Raw genomic sequence first — 23772 nt, 5'->3', positions numbered from 1 at the left:
TAAATTGTTCTACTCTGGAGCGAATAATGAGGGAAAAATGGTGTAGGAATTGTGGTGTGTGGCAGAATGAAGGGTGAAGTACTGGAAGTGAGTAGAAGGAATGACAGGATCATGTGAATGAAATTGGGTCTTGGAGAAGAGTGGGTGGTTGTATTATGTGTATATACCCTGCAAGTTGGCTGTAAGCAGAGGAGTAAGATGAGTTCTGGAACGTGTTATATGAGGAAATGAGAGAACTGGAAGAAAACGAGATGGTGATTGTCGGAGGAGACTTGAATGGACACATAGGGAGACAGAATAGAGACTGTGAAAAGGTGCATGGTGGCCACAGAGTGGGAATGATGAACCAGGAAGGAGAGAGGGTTGTGTACTTTGCAGTAGCGTTTGATCTGGCAATTGTGAATTCATTTTTCTACAAGAGGGAAGAACATTTGATAACAGTTAGGAGTGGTAACAACAGTTCACAAATTGACTACATTTTGACTAGAAGAAAACATCTTAAGGTTGTGACAAATTGTAAAGTAATTCCAACAGATCAAGTGGCACAACAACACCGACTGCTGTGCGCAGACTTTAAAATAAGATCGAAGATAATAACCTCTGGAAGCCATGGGATGAAGGCAATTAAGTGATTTTTCTTAAAAGAAGAGAGTGTGAGAAATCCTTTTAGGAAGAGGGTGTTAGAGAGGATTTCGTATGGACTGGAAAGTGTACAAGATTGGTGGAAACATAATTCAAAAGTAATTCTGAGTTGTGCAATCGAGGTGCTTGGTGAGATATCTGGAATGATTAATGAGCAGAAGGAGGGTTGTTGGTGAAGTAATAATGTACAAGTGGCAGTGACAGCTAAGAGGAAGGCTAAGTAGAAGTGGGATGAGTCAAGAGTGGAAGAGGACAGAGAGGTGTACAGAGAGAGAAAGCAAGAAGCCAAGAGAGTTGTGGCACAGGCGAAGGCCATGGCATATCAAGATCTGTATGATCAATTAGAAACAGAGGAAGGACAGAGAAAAATTTACCAACTAGCGAAATGTAGAAATAAAGCAGCAAAGGACATCTTACATGTGAGGCAGATCAAAGACGCTGAAGTAAGAGTATTATGGAGGGATGTGGACATAAGAAACAGATGGAGAATATACTTTGAGGGACTTTTGAATGAGGAAAATGCAAGGACTCACAGAGAAGATGGGCAGCCTAGGGGAGGGTGCAGAACATCAGTAGAGCAGAAGTGACGGAGGCCATGAAGAGGATGAGGAATGGAAAATCGGTGGGCCCCGACAGGATTCCAGTGGAGGCATGGAAGGCACTGGGTGAAGAGGGAACTGACCTGCTTTGGGACCTGTTTGTGAAAGTTTGCCAACAGGAAAATATACCCGAGGAATGGAGGGAGAGTACTCTTGTCCCCATCTACAAGGGTAAAGGAGATGCACAAGACTGTAAAAATTACAGAGGAATAAAGTTGATGTCCCATACAATGAAAATCCTACAAAGGGTTCTTGATGGAAGACTGAGGAAGGAGGTGGAGATTGCAAAGGAACAATTTGGCTTCATGCCTGGTAGATCAACAGCAGATGCTATCTTTGGGTTACGGTAGATGATGGAAAAGTTTCGAGAAACAACGGGAGCTACATCTGGCATTTATTGATCTGGAGAAAGCATACGATAGAGTGCCAAGCAAGATGTCTGGAGGTGTCTGAGGGAGAAGAAGGTTCCAGAGAAATATGTCATGTTGGTGTGGGAGATGTACAGAAATGTGAAGACAAGTGTTCGGACCTGTCTGGGACAGACAAAGTTTTCAAGTAACAGTTGGCTTGCATCAAGGGTCAGCATTAAGTCCGTTTCTGTTTAATATTGTAATGGAGGTGAGAGAAGATGCGCCTTGGACAATGTTGTATGCAGATGACATCTTGCTGTGTGCAGATTCAAGAGAAGAAGCAGGAACTAAACTGGAAAGATGGAGAAAAGTACTGAAAGAAAGGCATGAGACTGAGCAGATGTAAGACAGAGTATATGTGTTGCACAGTGGATGGTGGCCAGGAGACAGACCTGGAGCTTGAAGGAAATATCATCAGGAAGGTGAGGGACTTTAGATACTTAGGTTCAACAGTGGAAGAAGATGGAGGAGCTGAGAAGGAATTGGGATGCAGGATACAAGCGGGTTGGAGGAACTGGAGGGAGATGCCTGGAGTGTTATGCGATAAGAGGGTGCCGATCAATCTGAAAAGCAAAATCTATAGGACAGTAGTGAGGCCAGCTATGACGTATGCTATAGAAACTGTGGCCCTGAGGAAAAATAACATCAGCAGGATGGAAGTAGCAGAGATGAGAATGCTTAGGTGGATGTGCGGTGTGACCAGAAAGAATCGTCTGAGAAATGACTATGTGTGGGGAACAGTGAAAGTTACGAACTTAGGAGCGAAGATACAAGAATCAAGGTTGAGATGGTTTGGTCATGTGATGAGGGGGGAGGACGAATATGTGGGAAGAAGCGTCATGCAGATGGATGTGCGAGGAAGGAGGAAGCGTGGGCGGCCAAAAAAGAGATGGAGGGAGCTTGTAGAAGAGGACTTGAGGATGAAGAACTTGGATGTGGTGACAGCCCAAGACAGGAGGATGTGGAGTAGACTCGTCATCAACAGTGACCCCACTTTAATGGGAGAAGCTGCAGAAGAAGAAGAATGCTGCTGATATGCAATATATATCAGAATGATTTAAATTGGATGAAATTGTGGGCATTGGAAAATGGATCAGTTCAATGTCAGTAAATGTAAAGTCATGCACTTTGGCATGATTAGATATCCAATGTCGTATTATATTGTGGGATTATGCTAGAAGAAACTGATCAGGCAAGGGATCTTGGAGTGTTAGTCGATAGAAAGTTGAAAGTCAGGTGCCGTGTAGCAAAGATTGCAAGCACAACTCAAAAGATAATTTCAGTGAAATAAAGTTCACATGTAAAGATAAGGATGTCATTTTGCCTCTTTACAAGGCCTTGATAAGACCTCACTTTGACTATTGTGTGCAGGTCTAGTCTCCTGGTTTTCATTGCGATTCTGGTATAGTGGAGAGTGCTAAAAAATGATATCAGGATTGTGGAATACTGAAATGAAGACAGATTGAGAATATGTTGACTGCAGACACTAGCAAACAGGAGAAAGAGGGTTGATATGCTGAGACTTACACATATTTGGAAGGGTCATACAGGATTTCATTTGATTGGAATTTTTCAATTTATGGAAGATGGGGGAAAGGACAGGAGGGCATCCTTGGAAACCGAGAATGAATGAATGCTGCTAAAAAGGGGGATGGGGGCTAGATTTTTCTGTCATAGGATTGTAATGGATTGCCATTGGATGTTGAGTTGAAGCAGTGTGAATGAATTCAAGGATCCACATGCTACACACACCAGGTGGACTTCCTTGATGAGTCCCTGACTTCCTGGAGGTCTCTCTTAATAATAATAATAATCTTATTGTATTCTTTCTATATGCCTGGAACACTTAGTAGAGAAATTCCTCTGTAATTCTTACATTCAGTTTTATTCCCTTTTTTATAGATTGATAATGTGAGAGCTCTACTCCAGACATTTGGAATTCGACCTACTGACCTGATCCTTTGAATTATGCACTGCAAACTATACCTCTATATTTGAGAAAAACTATGTCCATATTTCTGGTCAAAAATCATCTATTCGAGATGCCTTTTCACATTTCAAGTTTCTGATGGCTTCTTCTGCCTCAAGTATTGATATGTACTCCTCTTTGCATTTCTCTTGGAAAATTTCTACTCCATTTTTCTTGGGTTTGTTTCATTTAATAGTCTTTCAAAAGTAATTACTCCAGACATCTAGAATATTCTTAGCAAGTGATGTGAAGTCATTAGCTTTTATATACGAGTTAGCCAGTCCTGAAAATACTTCAGGTGCAAACTTTGTTTGCTTACACTTGGATAAAGGATAAAACCAAGAATATACTTTCTTAGCATCTTTAATTTATCTTTATCTTCAGTTTTCTTTTTACCTTTATCATCTTTGATTCCTTTTAGTTTTTTCTTCCATTCCTAAGCTTTTTCAGTAACCTCCAGAACATTTTGCCACCTTTCTAATATATAACTTCTATATTCTTACTGAAGTATTTCTATGGTTTTTGTTTAGCTACTTACACACATTGCTTAACTCCCTTGCATTTTTCTCTCTGTTCTTTTAAGACATTACCAACTTATTTGCTAGGAGCTTTCTTCTTTTCCAGAACTGTTTCTTTAACTTCCCACATCTACCATGGCATTCTTATTTTTCTATCTTTACAGACTGTGAATGGATCAGTAGAACTTTAATGCTTCTTTAGGATATTGAAAGAAGAAAGTTGAAATACTTTGGACACATTTAAAGGAATGAAGGACTTCTCAAAACAACAATGGAAGATAAAGTTCTAGGAAAAAGAGGAAGGAGTAGACTGTCAATAAGATTGATGGATGGTGTATCTGAAATGACTGATCTTCCAGAATCCTCCAGAAAAGGATAGAACAGGACCACATGGCGACGACTGGTGTGGCACATCACTGAGCATCTGTGACCATGCAGCATTTCTTGATGCCAAATGAAATGGATGGATGCAGACAACTACACCACATGCCTACCTAGCTGAATCAATCAGTGTCTTCTTCAGAGTTTGCTACTGAGACTCCAAGGTTTGGTTCTTGTTTTCGAACTGTTTCAATCTTTCTTCAATAATGTTTGTATAGTTAAGTCTACAATTTACCTGTAAAAGCTGTTCTACTTTAATTTTTTTTAGAAACTTTTTTTGCATACTGTTCTTTTTGATGTGCTATTTAGTTCTACTTAAAACTCTTGTATCCTGAACTAGCATGAAGATATCACTATCCACATAGACATAGTCAATGAGGCTTTCTTGTCTTCTTCTTTCCATGTGAACTTGTGCACATTTTTATGTTGGAGCTTAGTGCTAGTAATGACTCGTCCATATGCTGAGCAGAAACCCAGCAGATACTTACCATTATTATTAGCCTTGCACTTTTCTCCAAATTTTCCCAAAACATTTCTATATGCCTGGTGGTATTCATTTCGTACTCTGCTATTTCCAACAAGTACACTATATCCATTTTCTTTATGTCAGCTGCCTGCACAAATGACGAAAAATTCATCTACTTCTTCCTGAAGAGATTCTTCTATGGAAACATACAAACAAATAAGTTTCATTGTCCATTTTGCATTTTAAAGTTTGCTCACATAACTCTACTTGAAACTGCCTTCCAATCAAGGTTTTTCTTCGTGTTTGGTGTTGAATGCTCTCACTACTCCTTCCTTTCCTTGATCATCATTGCCTGCATATAACATTATATACTTATTATTTAGTAAGATTTCACTTATTATTGTCTTCTTTGTTTTACTGATGCCAATTATGTCCATGTGGTGTTTTTGCAGTTCTTCTCCAGCTCAATTTCCTTTGCATTAATACTCTTTATATTGATGGTTGCTGTCTTCAGTTTTTCTGATGTTCTTCTTCTTCTAGAAGTTGAGTCTGAGTCTGTTCCATTGGCTGATTTTTCACTGCTCGCCCTAGTTCCCTGACAAAATCAGCAGGGCCTTGTTTTACTGGGCAGTGTTTCATATATATCATTTTTATTTTCTGGCACAAGTATCTAACAATTCTTTTCTTCATAACTGTAATCTACAGATACCTTCAGAATGGTTTTTAAGCATCCACCATATTTTAGTAGACTGCCTGTATTTTTTGAATGAACTGAGTCACTATTTTATTACCTTTAGCAATCTACCTGAGCTTTTATTTGATTTTACATAGAAATATTTTTCTATATACACTTTATATGCTAATATTTTACTTATTTGTTTTGTGTGTGTATACCTGCATATATGTATAAATATATATAATGACTTGAAACAAATAACTACTTTTATACATCAAACAGTTGACTTGTATCAAGTTGCTATTTGTATACCAAAATGTATACCACTTTTCTCAAGTCTCATCTTCACAAAACCAACTTCCACTGATGAGATCTCAGTAAAAGTTAAAACAGGTGTAGCTTAGTCACAAAAATTTTCTGCACAACTTTTCTTTCCTTGCACTTCAGTAAAACGTGTGAAAAAACAGAATATAGTTTCTTAAGTGTAAACTTTCAACTCTTGTAAACAAGCTTGATATAACTATAGCCTGTAGTCTTCCTGTAATCAAACTAAAGGCTATGCAAAATTTATTGGTTGCAGGCTCAAAAAAAAAAAAAAATAATAATAATAATACAGTGGACAAAAAACATTTACTTACACACTATTAAGTCAAGGACTGGATATTAATTCTCTTATTAATTTACATATATTATTAGTCTTCAAGAATAATTGCAATGATATTCAGAAGTATTATCAAACAGCAGTTGTTTCACTGTGTAAAGTGTAAATATTTTTCAATATTTTCATACATTTTTATAATCATGCCAAGGCACAAAGATGATATTGGAATTAATCTACTCTGAGTGCAGATAATTAACAAATTACTTTCTCTTGTTCCAGATCACAGGTATACTACTACATTAGAAGAGTAAATTATTTTACATATTGTGTTTTGTAATAATGATATATATGGACATTATAATTTCAGTACATAACTCAAGATAAATCAGTTAGTAACTTATTAGTAATCAATTAATAGCAATTAGTAACAAATTAGTAATCATTGATATACTGATTAGTTATGACTTGACTATCACTACAACAAACTGACAGGGACTAAAGGAATAATTTGTTATAATAATATAAGTAAATGCATATAATATACAATATATTATAACATAATTTTAATATAATTATGATTATATTTATATTTTTAATATTATAATTATATTGTAATACATATTTTATAACATGATATATAATAATTATATATTATATGTATGTCATATATCATAGAATAATTACTGTACTAATAATAATTGATCAATATATATCATTGATCAGTTACTATTAACATATCTCGAGTTATGCATTTACATTTAGTTCTTGATATAACAAACTACCAAAAAGAAAACTTGATATAGTAAATCTTATATTATTATAACAAACTATTCCTTTTAGTCCCTATCAGTTTGCTGTCGAGAGTCGACTTTATTAGCATTTTAGTTGTTCTTATTAATTGATTTAACATTTAAAAATGTTAGGCAGATGCCAGTCTGGAGTTCGAAAGAAGACATTTCTATCAGGCTTCTCTGGATTACGTATGCCTGATTCAAGAAGTTCAAGAAAGAAAAAAATTTGAATTTGTGGAAACTGTAAGTATTTATTTTTTCTATCTATTGTAAGTATTATTTTTATTGTGATTGATATTTTTGTTTTTGGTTCAACATTTACCACAGAAATCTTTTATAATGCCAATCAAAAATTTGTTTTAACAATGTAAAGGAAAAAAAGCTTTATAATTAATGTCCTTTATAAACAGTTAAACCTCTGAAAAGATAAAAAATTGTTTAGAAATTAAACAGTGAATACATTATTTGATATTACTGTTTATACTGCAATAATTAAATGAAACATTTTATTTTATTGATGATTGACAACTTATCCCCCAAAGAAAATAATTGAAGAGTTTCATAACTATGGGAATTTACATGTAAAATGTGTTTGTGTGCATTGAAGTAAACATAAAATCTGTGCAGTATAAACAAAAGTGAAAAATAAGTTAATTGATATCTTGCACAACTCACTTTTTAACTGTGTAAATAAGCTTAGGAGTTGGCAATATAAACACATCACTACAAAAACAAAATAATATTAATTATTAAGCTGCTGAAATATGCTTCACATATGGATCCAGGGCACCTCTCTTCCAGTGGCACAGCATAAACAGAACTCAGCTCTTTTTGCCACACACTTTTAGTCATTGAATACAATTCTTATGAAGTAGATAAAATACTATGATTATACAAGACCAGTAATATAAAGATTAAATTATGAAATAACTTACGATAGGGATAAAATTATTCATTATGATCAGAATTTCAGCCATATTTTGTGTGCACATAGGAAAAGAAAGAAAAACAAATAGAATAACAGTTGAAATTAAAGCACATGTTACAATGTGTGATATTTATTGCAGGAGGAGAGCTCCATATCTAAAGTATTAGAATTCAAGGACACAAAAAATAATTATCAAAAAATAATTATTGTTAAATAAATCATTTAACAATCACCTACATAAAAATGAAGTATGTCTTAAGATAATCTCCCAAACTTGGAAATGCTTCAGGCATTTTTTTAAGGTTCAGTTGATGGATTATAGGCTTCACACCTCTCATTATAAAATGTTTCTGTTAAGAAACGATTTTTGTGTAAAATTTTAATTTTATCCCAATGGACTCATATGTCTAGTGGATGTAGCATTGCTGGCCAGACTGGACCTTTTCCCACTAATGGAGCATAATATATAATCTTGATGTTCTAGTAGACCGATAATAAGATTCCAGTCTGCCCATAATAAGAATGGTCACACGCGTATGGAATTCTAGAAACTCCAGCATAGGAAAGTGGAAGATATTTATCTTTTGGAGTGTTTAGGAACAAATTTAATTTCTGAACCAGATGGAAAGAAACTTGAAGGTTAATCTTGCAAAGAAGTCTCACGAGTCTTTCTGACATGTTATTGACATAGCATACTGAATGGAACTTCTAGAAGCAGGAACACCATCCTGCATAAAACTTGTTGACTCCAGGCACTGATGCTGTTGAAATGTTGGAATCACCCTGATTTGCTAAGAGAGATGGATATTGCTGGTCATTAACAGTGCAGGTAACAAGACCAGTGGGACCAAGCTCCTCGAAAAAGAAAGATCTGATAATGAATTCTTCTGTAAAACCACAACAAATAGTGACCTTCAGAGAATGAAATGTAATCTGATGTGTGGGTTTGCAGTTGCTCTAATTCTGCAGTTGTTCATATTCACAGCGCCATCCAGATGGAAGTGAGCTTCATCAGTCCAGAAAATGTTCCATGGCCAGTCGTTTTCCAATTCAGTCTGAGCAAGAAACTGCAGGGCAAATTTCCTTGTACTTCCCGGTCAGGATTAAGCAATTGCTGAACATGGGAAATCTTGTAAGGATAACTGCAGAATATGCCTTATGACTTTGTGAACTGTGCTTACAGGTTTGTGTAAAACCATGTAATACGTCATGCGCTGTTGCTTCCTACATCTGCCATCCTTTCTTCCTCTAATTTTGTGTCTACTTCCTCCACTGTCTATTGTTCGATGGGCTTCTGTCCTCTGCCAAGTTTGACATGTAAGGAACGTATCTCTTAAAATTTTTAGATCATTTTGCATAAATCATTTTTAATCCCTTTAACGTTCTGAACTTTTGCAATGCTGTCAATGCACAGATGTTAATTTGGTAAAACAACATCACAAGAAGCTCGTCATCCTTCGGTAATGGTGACATTCTGCTTTAACACGTCTGCTCACAGGCAATAATTGACACATTTTACAGCTACTTGCTTTTATATAAGCTTCTTTTGCAGCATATGCCATTTTGGACATTTTGTCATTTGCATAAATGATAGTCACAGTGTTTCACTGCATACCAGGAGTATCATGTATCACTCTAATAGCAACTTTTAGAACTAATGTTGGTTTTTGCACAAAATAAAATTCTATTGCTGTGCACATCATGTTAAGTATTAAATTGTTCCACTGAGTAGTTTCTCAGTTATAACCTCTCGAAATGTGACCTTTAATTATAACCACCCTCTGTGTGTGTGTGTGTGTGCACGCGCGTGCGTGCGTGCGTGCGTGCACAGACACACACACACACGCACAGGGTGATTATAATTAAAGTTCACATTTCAAAAGGTTATGACTGGGTAACTAATCAGCAGAATGATTTAATGTATAATACACGCGCACACACAAAATATGAGTATTATATTGCATGTTTCTTCTTCTTATTATTATTATTATACAGGTATCTCCATGAAGTCAAAAGACTCATCAGGGGAGACACACACTGAGCTTTATACATACAGTATCTATCATACCTCTCCTTAAACTCATTTACTGTCAAGGCATTCACAACTCATTCTGGCAATCCATTCCACTCACACTCACCACTTTCCAAATAAAACACATAGTCTGCACATCCTTAGTAATCACACTCTTACACAACTTCCAGGGGGTGACCTAGTTCTTGCTCTGTTCATCATGTATTGAAAAATTTCCTTTGTGTCGATCTTATAGAACTCCTTTAATAACTTAAAAGTTTCTATTATGTCTCCTCTTTCCTGCCTATCAGCTAAACTTTGCAACCCACAGGAACATATCCACTTACTGTATATGGTTATGATTACTGTTTCCTTAGCTCTTCTATTTCATTTACTTCTAGGACTTATAGCATTTTTGTATGAATGTCATCTTGACTGGTATCTTTTCTGTCATTTGCTCTGTATTCATGTTTTTTCTTTTAGTATTAGAAGGGTGTCATCAAGATTAATAAACTGTGATGTTATTTCTCTTTTCTCATTTCTGAAAAGATATGAATGTATTTGCTCCACTTTTTCTTAATTTCTTCTCAAGAACTTTCCGTCATCGCTCTTGATTGAAAAGTCCATGTTATTCATTTTCCTGTTTGTCATTTTTTTCATTTTTTGGTGTACCTCTCATTTTTTTTAAATCTATTTATTTATTTAAATCAAGGGCTATATCTTTGCCCTTAACTGTTAAACTTATTTCTTTAGCCTTTATGTATGCTTTCCTTATTATTTTGTTTAAAAATTATATTCTTTATTTTTTGCTTGTCTTTTGCTGAAGATTTAATATACCATCATTCATCTATGCTCTGAGTTTTTTTTTTTTTTTTTTTTTTTTTTTTTTTTTTTTTTTTTGGGGGTGGGTGGGTGGGTGTAATCATAGGCAACATCTTTAAGTCTCCTTGAAAATCTTCCATTCTTTTTCCATCTTTAGTTTTTCAGTTTCCATCCATGTTCTGAATGAAACTTTCAAAAGTATTCAAAACAGCTTTTAATTTTGTTGCATGCTTATTTTTAATCAAGTCATTCTGGAAGTAATTGAAATCAGGATTAGGTTCTTTATTTTTATGTATGTTTTAGTCATACATAAAAGTATGACTAAAACACTACTCTTAGTGTTTTAGTCATACTTTTAATTTTGAAACAACTAGAATGTGGTTTGAGTTAATCTGCTCCTGGGTATGTTTTTGTTTGCAGTACTGTTTAAAAATCTTTTCCTAATCACTGTATAATTGATCTAGTTTCAGATTTTACCACTGGGCTTTCAAGTATATATAGTAATTATATATAGTAATTATTTTATCGATTAATATTAAGCACATATATATATATATACAGTAATTTTTTTATCGATTACACTATGGACAGTAAACCTCTGGATATTATAGAGTGCCGGGCTGTTTCTAGGTTTAACAGGTGAAAGTAGTGATTCAATTCTGGTGAAAGGATCAAACACTTTTAATTTTGTACACAGTAATAATTTTGGATTGCTTTACCGAAATTGAGCCAATATAAGGAAGACAAATAAAACCTTTGACTCTTTTATTATAGCCATTTTGTAGGAAAATGTTAACTAGCAATTGGAGTTCTTTGGATAACTCTTCCACATCATTAATAAGATGGCAAGTTATCACTCCTGGTGTTGAAATAATGTCCAATTTTTGAGATTTGTAATGGTGCAAAGAGGTATAGAGGTATCTATTAATATGAGATGCTATCTGAAGATGAAAATTTTTAATTTGCCAGATCCTTTAACATGTTGACTGCCAGCCATAGTTGGCTGTGTGTATCAGGATGGCAACTATGACTTATCTCATATTTTATTTTTCATATGAAATATTAGTTGCACGCTCCTCACCTGTATGGGACTAAAATCTTTTAACCAGAGTAAAAACTTTATGATCAATTGCATATTGTTGAAGAGAAAATGCTAACAATCTCATGGCACTGGCAGCAAGTTTGCTTGTTAGGCCAATGACAGTCTCATGTTAATTAGTTTTAAATCCATAAAATGAAGTAAATCATCAACTTCTACTTGTTGGTTGCTAAGATGAAGTAGAAAAATCTAAAAGTGATTGTTGTTAATGCCTCCAAATTAAGAAAAGGTCAATGATGTTATGACCATTCCATATCTTAGGATTTGCCTCATTAAATGTCAAAACCTGTTTGAGTAGTGACCCTTCCCTTGATGCTTAGCAATATACATTTCTCAAAGGAAATATACTTTGCATTATGGGATACTGAGGCAGTTCTATATATGAGGTATAGTCTCATCTCTCGTATAGTCTAGTCATAAAGATACTTTACACACAAACTTTGTTTGCTTAAACTTGGGTGAAGGATTAAACAAGAATATAATTTCTTGACAAGTATAATTTAGTTTGTAACCAAGCGAAAAAACTTCCTACGATTATCTCCTATCCAGAGTATTTTAATGATAAGTTGACACACCTGGCTACTTTATATGCAAAATATATGACCTGCATTAATTCATTCTTGGTAACTTTTGGAGTGTGGCTCGCACTGATTAGACCTCACTACCAGGCTCTCTTGTACTCCTATACTAACTGCTCTAGGCTTATGGTGAGTATTCCCCTTTACTTTTTCACCTCAGTTAAAGGTCAAAACCAGTTTGGGTGGTGACCCCATAATGCATAGCAATGCACATCTGAAAGTAAGTGTGCTTTGCATTATGGGATACTGAGGTAGCTGATGTGAACTCAGTAGCCTAGTTGTGAAGATATTTCATCTGCAAACTTTGCATACACTTAAAGGATTTAAGAGATTAAACAAGAGTATAATTTTTTTGCAAAGTATAGTTTAATTTGTAACTATTATGTACCTACTGTTGGTAAAAGAATTTTGAATCATCCTGGAAGCTAAATAGTGAATGTACCAAGAGAAAAGCTGATAAGAATACTATAGTTATAGGTAAATGGAATATTATGCAGAGAGAGAGAGAGAGCAATACATTGTCTATATTTATGATGTAAGCAGTTAGAATTGAAAGAAGTACAAGAAGATGGTTTGATCTAAAAGCAAGTATAAGATGAGAATGCACAACCATTCTTACTCACTATTCATATGGATAACATTATGAAAGAAGCTGGCACATAACTCTATTATGAAGATGATGTTACATTCTTAAGTACCCTGTATAAGTCTTCAGAATTGTTAACTAGATTGAATAACTACTATAATGAATGTCATGAAAATCTGCAATGAAAAGATAAAAAACTGAAAATTAGCAGGATCATGGAAAACATAATTTACATTATTAGTAGAGATGCTATAAAAAGGAAAATATTTCAAATGTTTAATCACACTTTTTAGGGAAGATAAATTAAATATGGAAATAGACAGTAGAATAAGTAAAGCTAATATAGCATCAAGAGAAAAATTAGCCAAAATATTAATTAGAAGTACACAAAACAATGTTCAAGTTGTCCAGTTTTAACTTATGAGAGTTTTGAGACCAATTAAGAGAGTGAACAGAATGACATCAATAGTAAAATTGTATAAAATAATATAAAGAATATGGCATTATAGTATTCAAGAATGTGATTAGACAATGTAAGGTGGCATGATTACTTAAACAGAATAAGAGAAGAAAGTTGAGCAAAACATTTCATGGCAGGAAGAAATTAGGAAGACCAAGTGATAGGGTTGATGCAGTTAGTCACTTAAAGATCGAAATATCACCAGCAATATTGAAATTCTTACAAATAATACTGATTTGGAGAAAAGGATAATGTGAAATTAATTATGTAAACTTAATTATGTAGTCTCAGACTATCATGTGCACTCCTTTGAAGACCATTTCAGGAATGGGATGGGATGGCGTGATTTCTAGAAGCGAACGTTTCATCTTTTGCTCATTGAGTTTCAGGTCTTCCTCTGAAGGGACTCGCATAATACCTTTATGAACATTTTTACTATTGTATGTATGAATTGTGATAAAATTGCCCTTCAAGTCTGTTTCCTTGGCAGTAATTATTTGGAATTTTCATTTAAAAATTTGAAATTATATTAATTCAATTTGTTTTTATTTGAAATGATTTGATGATAATTAACTAAGCTCTGTAATTAGACAATTTTGAATAGCCTGAAAGTAACTGAGCAACTTTATTTCCATGAAATAATGCAACAGATTTGAGATAGGTTTATTTTTATCAATACTTTCAGAATATAAAATGAAAAAAATTCCAAATATATATAATATAGTTCTAATTGTTTATTGTTTTCATTTTTAGCTTCTCAGTTTTATGTATGGCTGGTTAACATTTTACCATGAAGGTAAGGTGCATTTGTATTCATTTCGCTTTCTCCCCTCCCCCATATGTTTTCAGTTGGTTATAAACTGAAGTGCAAAACACATTTTAGTTAATAAATAACTAAATAAATCGGATCTAAAAAATGATTTTGACTTTTTAGATATGTTTTTATCAAAGAAACATTTACTGAAACTTAGCTAACTCAGTGCAACTTAGCACCTTCTGCAACTTTTTCATTGCCATTTTTCTGAAATGCTAGTGATATAACCTTAAAGCATGTGATATGCCAACTAGGACAAACAAAAGCCTTTCTTTAGTTTGCATTATGAGAATTTTTAAATATGATTTATCTGTGTTTACATGTGTTTTAATGGTTGTTTTTGTCTGTGCAAACTAATTTTCTTTTAATTTGTGTCAAAGTAAACAATTCTTATTCAGCATAGATATAATTACTTAAATCATCAAGTTTAAAGCCATGTCAAGACTGCTTCTGATTAGTCTAAAGCAGTGGGTCTTAACCTTTTTAGTGATCGGTGATTACACCACATTTTTTTTATTATTCAGTTATACAAAATATTGAATTAATATAATTAAAAAAATAATTAATATATAAGATAAGATAATAATACAGAAGAATACAGAATGCGGACATGTATAATTAATAATAATAATAATATATAAGATAAGATAATAATACAGAAGAATACAGAATGCGGACATGTATAATTAATAATAATAATAATATATAAGATAAGATAATAATACAGATAATTAATGTAACAGATAAGCTAGCCAAATTAATGAACAAACACAACATAAAAGTAGCCTTCCTTCCTATGGAAAAAATCTCAAGATTCCTACATCCACCAAAACCACCTCATCTTCCTCTTAAAAAACCAGGGGTCTCCAAAATCCATTGCTCTTGCGAGATTTGCTACATAGGACAGACAGGAAGATCTGGAGAAATACGCACGGCTGAACACCAAAAAGACGTACAATACAAAAGAGAACAAAAAGTGGGTCTTGCTCTCCATACCGCTTCCACTGGACAGGATGTACTCTGGCAAAAAAAATGACGATGTCATACATAGAAAACAACAGTTATATAAGAAAATTTAAAGAAGCTGCTAATATGCTAAAAAACCCAACCCAATGCAATAAAAATCAAGGTTTAATTCTCCATCAAGTGTGGTCAGCTCTAATAAAAAATCTACCTCAATCTGAGCTCGGACTGTATGAACGAGAACAAGAACACGTGACATCGTCCAGTATTGTTCAACATCAATAATGTTTTATATCTGCATTCTGTTATTTGAGTTTATGAATAGCCAGACAGTTATGATTTGTATTTATTAATTCTCTTGTTTAAACTTTAAGTTATACTATTTACCCCCTGAAGATGTAAATCCTACAATTTACGAAACTTGTCAGGAACTATTATTTCAGTGTTTTGTATAACTGAATAATAAAAAAAAAATGTGGTGTAATCACCGAAATATATCTTTTGAACCAATTAGCCACAGAAGTCTGCACCTGCAAATGTGTTTCTATTTCTTTATTTAGGAAATTGCATCTATTGCAAGATAATTTATTTATTGAAAAATAAACACATTTATATATACATACAAAACAATATCTCAATTTTTAATGGCTATGTTGTTGTTGTTTATTCATAATAATACTTTTGAAGCAAGGCTCCTTTTTTGAAAGAGCCACGCGTAAGTCATCACTTGCATTTAAGCGATTTCTGGTTTTGTTTTTATGTGCAAAAGTTATGAAAAATCCCATTTCACACAGGTAGGTGGTGGCAAATGGTAAAAGTGTCTGCAATGCTGCTTTTCCAGCTCTGGATAAGGTTCTAACTGTGTACACCAGAATTGTTCTAAGTCCAGTTTTTCAAATTCCATTTGAATAAGTGCATTGACTCGTATTTCAATAAGATCGTCTTTTATTAAATAGCTGTCATCCATTGAATCTGGGTCAAAATTTAGAAACCTCTCGCACCCCCAGGGGTGCACACACCCCAGGTTAAGAACCACTTGTCTAAAGCAGCGCTAGAAAGCCAAAGTAAGATATGGAGATTCACTGCAAACTGCTTTTAAGATATGCTGTATGGTTGTCCTAATTTTTAACTAAGTCAATTTTTCTCAATTGGCCATTTATGCTGATGTTGATACACCAGACTAGGAGACTTCTTGATGTCTGAATACCTAATTAGTGCATTCTTAGGATGTCCAGCTTGGAGTTCATACAACAACAAATCATCATTTCATAGGGTGGCGCATTAATAAGCAGCTTCTTGAAAAAGTTACGACCAATTTTCTCCTTTATTACAAGTACTGTTTTTCTCCTGTCTCCTTCTTACCTATATTCCTCTCCAGTTAGTGATCCAAAATCTCTATATAAACTATCCTTGTCTTATAGTGTGGGCATTCTTTATATTCTGTTCCACTTGATTCTGATCTACGACTTCTTAATCTTTTGTCTTTTCATTTTCTTAACAAGTTCTAACTATCTTTAATTATCAGGCATTACACCCTGATTAGTTACTACTGATGATATAAATATACTGCAGTTTCATTGTTTTTTGTAGTATTTAAATGCTCCCCCCCCCACTCCCAGTAATGATTATTCCATGTATTACTTAGAACTTGTATTACTACTTAGGTTCATTTTCAAAACATTTAAATTATTATCCTTTTTAAAGAATCATTTAAATTAATGTCAATGAACTCGAGTAGTTAAATTTTTCTATTGCTTGATTGCTTATAATTGTTATTTCTTCTGTTATTTTGTGGTCTGATACTGTAGATTAGGTTTAGTATCTGCAATTATGACCATGTCATCTGCATATTTTGTGAGTGATATGTCTGCTACTTATCATTATTCCTTTTGTTACCTCTTTTGTATTATTAATAATATTTTCTATAAAGAGGTTAAAAAAGTGGGGGTGAGAGTGGGTGGCTTGCATCACTCCTTTCTTCATATCTTTCTTGTATAGAATTTGCCCTACTTTTTCTCTGTTAACTTAGTCAAGTGCTTGTTTGCAATCAACAAAATATCAATGAGGATAGTATTTTTTCCCAGGCTATTTCTGCAATTCTTTGTTGGGGAAGATCTGGTCAATAGTAGTTTTTTTTTTTTTTTTAATACATGTTTTCTAATAGATTGTTTTCATATATTCTAGTTATTCAATTTTTCTGAATTCTAATAAAAACAATTATGTAAAATTTTGATCTTAACTCTCTTGGTTTGACCTTCCACATGTAAACATCTGAAGACATGGACATCCTGGTGGTTTATTGAGCTTCATTTGGTAATTGCTTTATTTATATTTCTAATAATTATATATTTGATTTAATCCTTTATCCAAGTGTAAGCAAACAAAGTTTGCACCTGAAGTATTTTCAGGACTGGGGCAACTCGTGGCAAAGGTGGTATAATTTCTCATCACTTGCCTTAGTACTCTCATCACTGATGAGACCTCAATAAAGGTCTCATCAGTGATAAGACCTTGATTTCGACTTTTAGTGGACATGCCGGTCGACCTTTTCGACCGGCATGTCCACAAGGAGATGTACTTTGCATTATGGGATACTAAGGCAAGTGATGAGAAGTTATACCACCTTTACCATGAGTTTCCCCCAGTCCTGAAAATACTTCAGGCAAACTTTGTTTGCTTACACTTGGATAAAGGATTAAACCAAATATATAACTGGTAGCATAGCCAAGTGAAAAACTTCTATCAATATATTTCTAATAACATTGGTACCTTTTCTTTATCTTTTGGATGATTGCAGAAAGGTGTTTGAAAAAAGGGTGACTGATGGACACATACCAGAAAATAGTATATGGAGGAACAGAATCCAGGAGAAGGCAGATGACTAGTAATGTGCTGCAGGGCTCTTTGCTTGGACCACTGCTGTTTAATTTGTACATACATTATATAAGAAATAATTTGAAGGGAGATATTCAGTTGTTTGCTGCTGGTGTAGTTGGGTAGAGTATTAGTTAATCAAGGTGTTATAGAGATCTTGCAGGATAATTTAAGTAGGCTGACAGTATGGGCAAAAATGGATGTCAATTTGATGTGGAAAAGTGTAGTTATGCATATTGAGTTACAAAGATTACGAGCAGTGTATCAAAATGAAGGAACTGAACTCCAGGAAATTGATGAAGCAAGGAATTTGGGGGTAGTAGCAGTAGTAATAAATAGAGAGCTGAATTTTAAAGCTTATTGCTAAAGTCGAGTTACTAATCCTCTTTATAAAGCTTTGATATGACTACATGTGGATTACTGTGCTCAAGTCAGGTCACCTGGATTTCTTAGGGATGAGGGAGTGGTGGAGAGGATCCAGAAGCGAGTGTGGAATGTTCCCTATGAGAATAGATTGAAGGTATGTGGATTGCAGAAGTGGTTGATATGAGAAACAGAGGGTATATGATAGAAACATTTAAGTTGCTTAAAGGGTTTTGTAGGATATATATATGCAGGAAAATGTTTCAGCACTTGGCTAGAGGGGACCAGAACAAGGGGTCATCCCTGAAAGTTGAATAAAGGTATGGTTAGTAGGGGTGTGAGGAGTAGATTTTTTGTTTGGAGAGTTGTGAATGAATGGAATGGGTTGTCAGAGACAGTTGTAAGTGCTTTGTCTGTTAATGGGTTCAAGGAGGTGTAATAATAATAATAAGACAAAATTGGGAAGATAAATGAATACTAAAACTCCTTGGGTCTGTCGTTTATTGATTTTTAAAAAGTATTTGATTCAATCTCAATGTTAGCTATTTTAGAAAGCCTAAAAAAATCAAGGAATTGAAAAAAAAAACTTATGTTGATATCCATCCATTCATGTACCATCTCCTATCTAGGAGGTTGACTACCATGATGTTACTCATGGTTAACTACGGGCATAAAGACATGTGGTGAGGACCCTATCTCTTCCACATATTGTTGTAAGTATTCATGACTGTAGCCATGTGTGTTCACAGGGCCTGTCCTGTTCTGAAGGATGAAAAACCCAAGTTTCCAGATGAAAAAACCCACTACCTCACCTTTAGTCGAAAGAGACCAGATAAAGGTTCCTCACGTCATTGACAGGAATCGAACCCAGGTCTTTCTGACCAAAGGGCTTCGTCTATACAGACTGAACTACTGAAGTTCGAGTATGTTGATATACTGGTCAAATATAAAAATTTAACTGCATCTATAAGTCAGGAACAAATATGAAATTTCCAATAAAAAAAGGAATTAGACAGTCAGATGCTAATTTACCTAAATTATTTACATTAGCTGTAGAAAAAATTTTAAAAAATCTGGATTGGAAAAAATTCAATAATTACAGTAAATGGGAAAGAACTAAATCACATACAATATGCACATGACATTGTTCTTTTAGGAACTGCTGCGGAACAAATGATCAATGAATTGAATGCAGAAAGTAAAAATGAAAGGATTAAGTATAAAGAAAGACAAAACAAAAATAATGTATAATAAATGCATCGCCAAAAGCCAGTACAAATGGAACACCAGGAAATTGATGTAGTAATCTCCTATGTTTACCTAGGACAGAAGATTACAGTAGAGAGAGAGAGAGAGAGCTGTGAAGAAGAAGAAATTATACGTAGAATTCAACTTGGTTCGATAGCTTTTGGAAAATTCCTAGAAGCACTCAAAGGAAACATCCCAATCTGCCTTAAAAGAAAAATATTCAACAGTTGTATACTTCTGGTCATGGCATATGGAAATGAAATGTGTGGCTTTGACCAAAAAATTGACCAACAAGTTAAGGATTACCTAGACAAAAATGGAAAGATTGTTACTTCATATTACCATTCTAGATAGAAAGTGCAGTACTTGGATCAGAGCTCAGACTAGAGTGAGAGGCATTACAGCCATTAAAAGATCCAAACGACAATGGGCAGGTCATATTGCAAGAGGTAACACTCAAAAATGGAAAAACTTTGATATCTGAATCGAAACCCTAGAGATACTTAAATTGATATCATAGTTAACTTTGAAAACAGTTTGAAGCTTTATTTTATTTTATTTTTTTTATTTCTAAAAATTCATTATAAACACCACAACAACAACAAAATAAAAATATTGGGAATAATTTGCTGGGCCCATCAATCCCTGTTGCTGAATAAGAATTCAGCAATAGGGACTGATGGGATATCAGCATGGTTGCTAAAAGAGTTTTCAGCTAAACTGGCTATTCCTTTGACCAGGGCTATATAATTTGAGTCTCAGAACAGGGAAGATTCCACAGGAATAAAAAGAATGTATGGTAATCTCATTGCACAAGGGTAGTGCAAAGACCAATGTATCCATCTATCGACCAATCAGTATCTCAGGAGTGGTGGTGAAGATTTTGGGAAAATTAGTTAGGGTTCGCATTCAGAAACGGGCTGACAGTAAATCTCTACTTTGTAATGAATGCCATAGGTTTACTAAGGGAAGGTCATGTTTTAGCAACTTGCTCATATTGTATAATTAATAATGTCACCATTGAACTAAACAAGGGGAATGGATACACCATGACACTTGAGGATTTTGCTAAGGCTTTTGACAGAATACAGCATGGAAGACTGTTGCATGAATTGGAGAATATGGATCTGAATTATAAAATATTAGCATGGATAAGAGGATGGCTGACTGACAGATATCAAAAAGTGGTATACGGGAGATGTGAGTCTACAAGATTTAGGGGTAATTAGTGCTGTTATGCAAGGATAAGTCCTTAGTCCACTGTTATTCAATTTGTACATTAATGATATTGGGAAGGATTTGACAGGTGACATATAGCTATTTGCTGATGAAGCAAAGATAGGTAGGGTAATCAGGAATGCTGCTGATATGCAGTACTTGCAGAATGATATGAATAGGCTGGAATTATGGGCATGGGAAAATGGATGTCAGTTCAATGTCAGTAAATGCAAAGGCATGCAGTTTGGAATGATTGGATATCCAGTGTCGTATTATATTGGTGGGATTATGCTAGAAGAAACTGATCAGGCTAAGGCTCTTGCAGTGTTAATAGATTGCAAGTTGAAGTTCAGGGGCCATGTAGCAAAGATTGCAAATACAATCAAAAGATAATTGCAATGCTGAAACAAACTTTTATGTGTAAAGATAAGGATGTCATATTGTCTCTCGCAGGACCTTGATAAGACCTCACTTGGAGAGTTGTGCACAGGTCTGGTCTCCTGGTTTCCGTTGTGATTCTGATACAGTGATGAGAGTGCAAAGGAGAGTGTTAAAAATGATATTAGGATTGTGATTATATAGAGTAGCCTGTGGAGAATTCATGACTAAAATTAACACACGTGAACCACAGTAGTAGGTTTTTTTTATTACGTAAATATTTCGTCCTAGGTATCTTAGGGCATCATCAGTACAGTAGAACAATACTAGGAATGACACAAAGGATAGGGTGCGTACGTACAATGGAATCCAAATTGAGTGCAGTGGTGTGTTGCGGCCTGGAATTGAATTAAATTAAATTTAAATTAAATTACAGTTAAGTTATTTTTACACTATTTTGTATGACAATTTCCCATACTTTAGGGATGGCAAGAACATCATTGCGGTTTAGATTAGGTCTGTGAAGTAGGGCTTCAGCACTTTCTTTATATAAGCATTCGTATTTATATGAAGATCTGTGTAAGGGGTTTTGTCTTTTCCCAGTGGATTTTGTGGTTTGGGTTTTCAACTCCGTGTTGAGTGAGGTCTGATTTTTGCGGTTTGATGAGGTGGATATGGTCTTGATGTTCCAAAATGTGTTTAAAAACTGATCTGCCTGTCTGTCCATAATAAGAGAGTTCACAGGAGCATGGAACCTCGTATACACCAGGCAGTAGCATAGGTGAAAGTTTGTCTTTAGGCTAAGGTAACAGGTTATGGATCTGGTTGATGGTTTGTAGGTGGCAGTAAGATTGTATTTCTTCATAATTTTCGAGAGCCGTTCGGAGATGCCTTTGATATAAGGTATGGAAATCCTATGGGCTTGTTCCTGTCTAGGTTGATGTGTAGAGAAGTTGCTGATGATTTTTTGAGTTGTTTCGAGATTGAATCCATTTAGAGTGCCTGTGTTTTTGATTATTTCCCATTCTTGTTTTAGAGAATCCTTGGAGGAGCAAAATCTGTGTGCTCTGGTTACCAATGATTTAATGATGCCAAATTTTTGAGTGGGATGGTGAGCAGAAGTATGGTGAATGTAGCGACCTGAAAAATGTCGGCTTGCAATAGACTTGTAAATCCAGAAAGAAGATGCCCTGTGGAGATTCTTTTTCTAATGTAAATTTCATGCGTGGATGAAGAAGGTTGATTTTTTCTAAAAACTGAAGTAGCTCTTGTTCGGAATGACTCCAGACTGCGAAGATATCATCGACATATCGAAGCCAGAGTTTTGGTTTGGGTTTAAACGCAAGAATTTTTTCTTCAAGATGTCCTATAAGCAGGTCTGCCAAGTTGGGTGACAAGGGGGACCCCATTGCTGTTCCCTTTTCTTGCTTGTAGATTTTTACTTTCCATGTGAAGTAACCGGAAGTGATAACAAATTCAAAAAGTTCAACAATATCCGACGGAAATTTTTGATTTTACAGGTCTACAGTTTCTTTATGGAGGATATTGGTGAAGAAAGAGATGATGTCGAAGCTAATTAACATGTCAGTTTTCAGCAGTTGAAAGTTTTTTATTTTTGCGTGAAATTGTGTGGAATTTTTTATTGAAGAGGTTGAATGGCCTATGTGGGGATGGAGAAGGTTGAATAAGAATTTTGATGACTTGCAAGTCGGGCTTCTAATTGAATCAACGATAGGTTTGAGTGGGACGTTGTTCTTGTGAAGCTTGGGTAAACCGTATATTCTCGGAGGTCTAGCACGATATGTCTTGAGTTTTTTCGAAGTTTCTTCATCTAAAGACTTCGTTTCATCGAGTAACTTGTTCAGTTTCTTCAGCTGTCTTTTTTTTTGTGGGATCATAGTCAAGTTTTGCATAAGTGTTTCAGTCTCGGAGTAATAGATTCATTTTTCGGTCATATGAAACAGTATCAAGAACCACTGTGGTATTTTCTTTGTCGGCTCTGGTGATGATTATGTTTTAAGGAAGTAAGAGCCTTCAATTCTGAAGGTGGAGTGATTAAGACTGAAGGTTTGGCATCAAAAACAGGTCGCTACCTTCACCATACTTCTGCTCACCATCCTCTCAAAAATTTGGCATCATTAAATCATTGGTAACCAGAGCACACAGATTTTGCTCCTCCAAGGATTCTCTAAAACAAGAATTGGAAATAATCAAAAACACAGCCACTCTAAATGGATACAATCTCAAAACAACTCAAAAAATGATCAGCAACTTCTCTACACATCAACCTAGACAGGAACAAGCCCATAGGATTCCTATACCTTATATCAAAGGCATCTCCGAACAGCTCTTGAAAATTATGAAGAAATACAATCTT

General features: G+C 34.7%; 1 protein-coding gene across 2 annotated transcripts in view; it reads left to right on the top strand.

Annotated features, from left to right (window-relative positions):
- The window catches only part of Graf (GTPase regulator associated with FAK), a 573290-nt gene that overhangs the window by 155208 nt on the left and 394310 nt on the right, over positions 1–23772 (top strand). For both annotated transcript variants that reach the window (XM_090395958.1, XM_090395957.1), the window contains 2 exons: positions 7186–7296; positions 14291–14333. In XM_090395958.1, the coding sequence (XP_090252084.1) occupies positions 7186–7296; positions 14291–14333 (154 nt within the window). The remainder of the gene's footprint in view (positions 1–7185; positions 7297–14290; positions 14334–23772) is intronic.

This window comes from Typopeltis vanoorti, chromosome 7 (genome assembly GCF_054136105.1).
Source record: "Typopeltis vanoorti isolate ZY-2024b chromosome 7, IOZ_Tvanoo_1.0, whole genome shotgun sequence".
In the NCBI taxonomy this organism is placed as follows: domain Eukaryota; kingdom Metazoa; phylum Arthropoda; class Arachnida; order Uropygi; family Thelyphonidae; genus Typopeltis; species Typopeltis vanoorti.
Note: the sequence above shows the minus strand (reverse complement) of the source record. Positions and strands in the feature narration are given on the sequence as shown.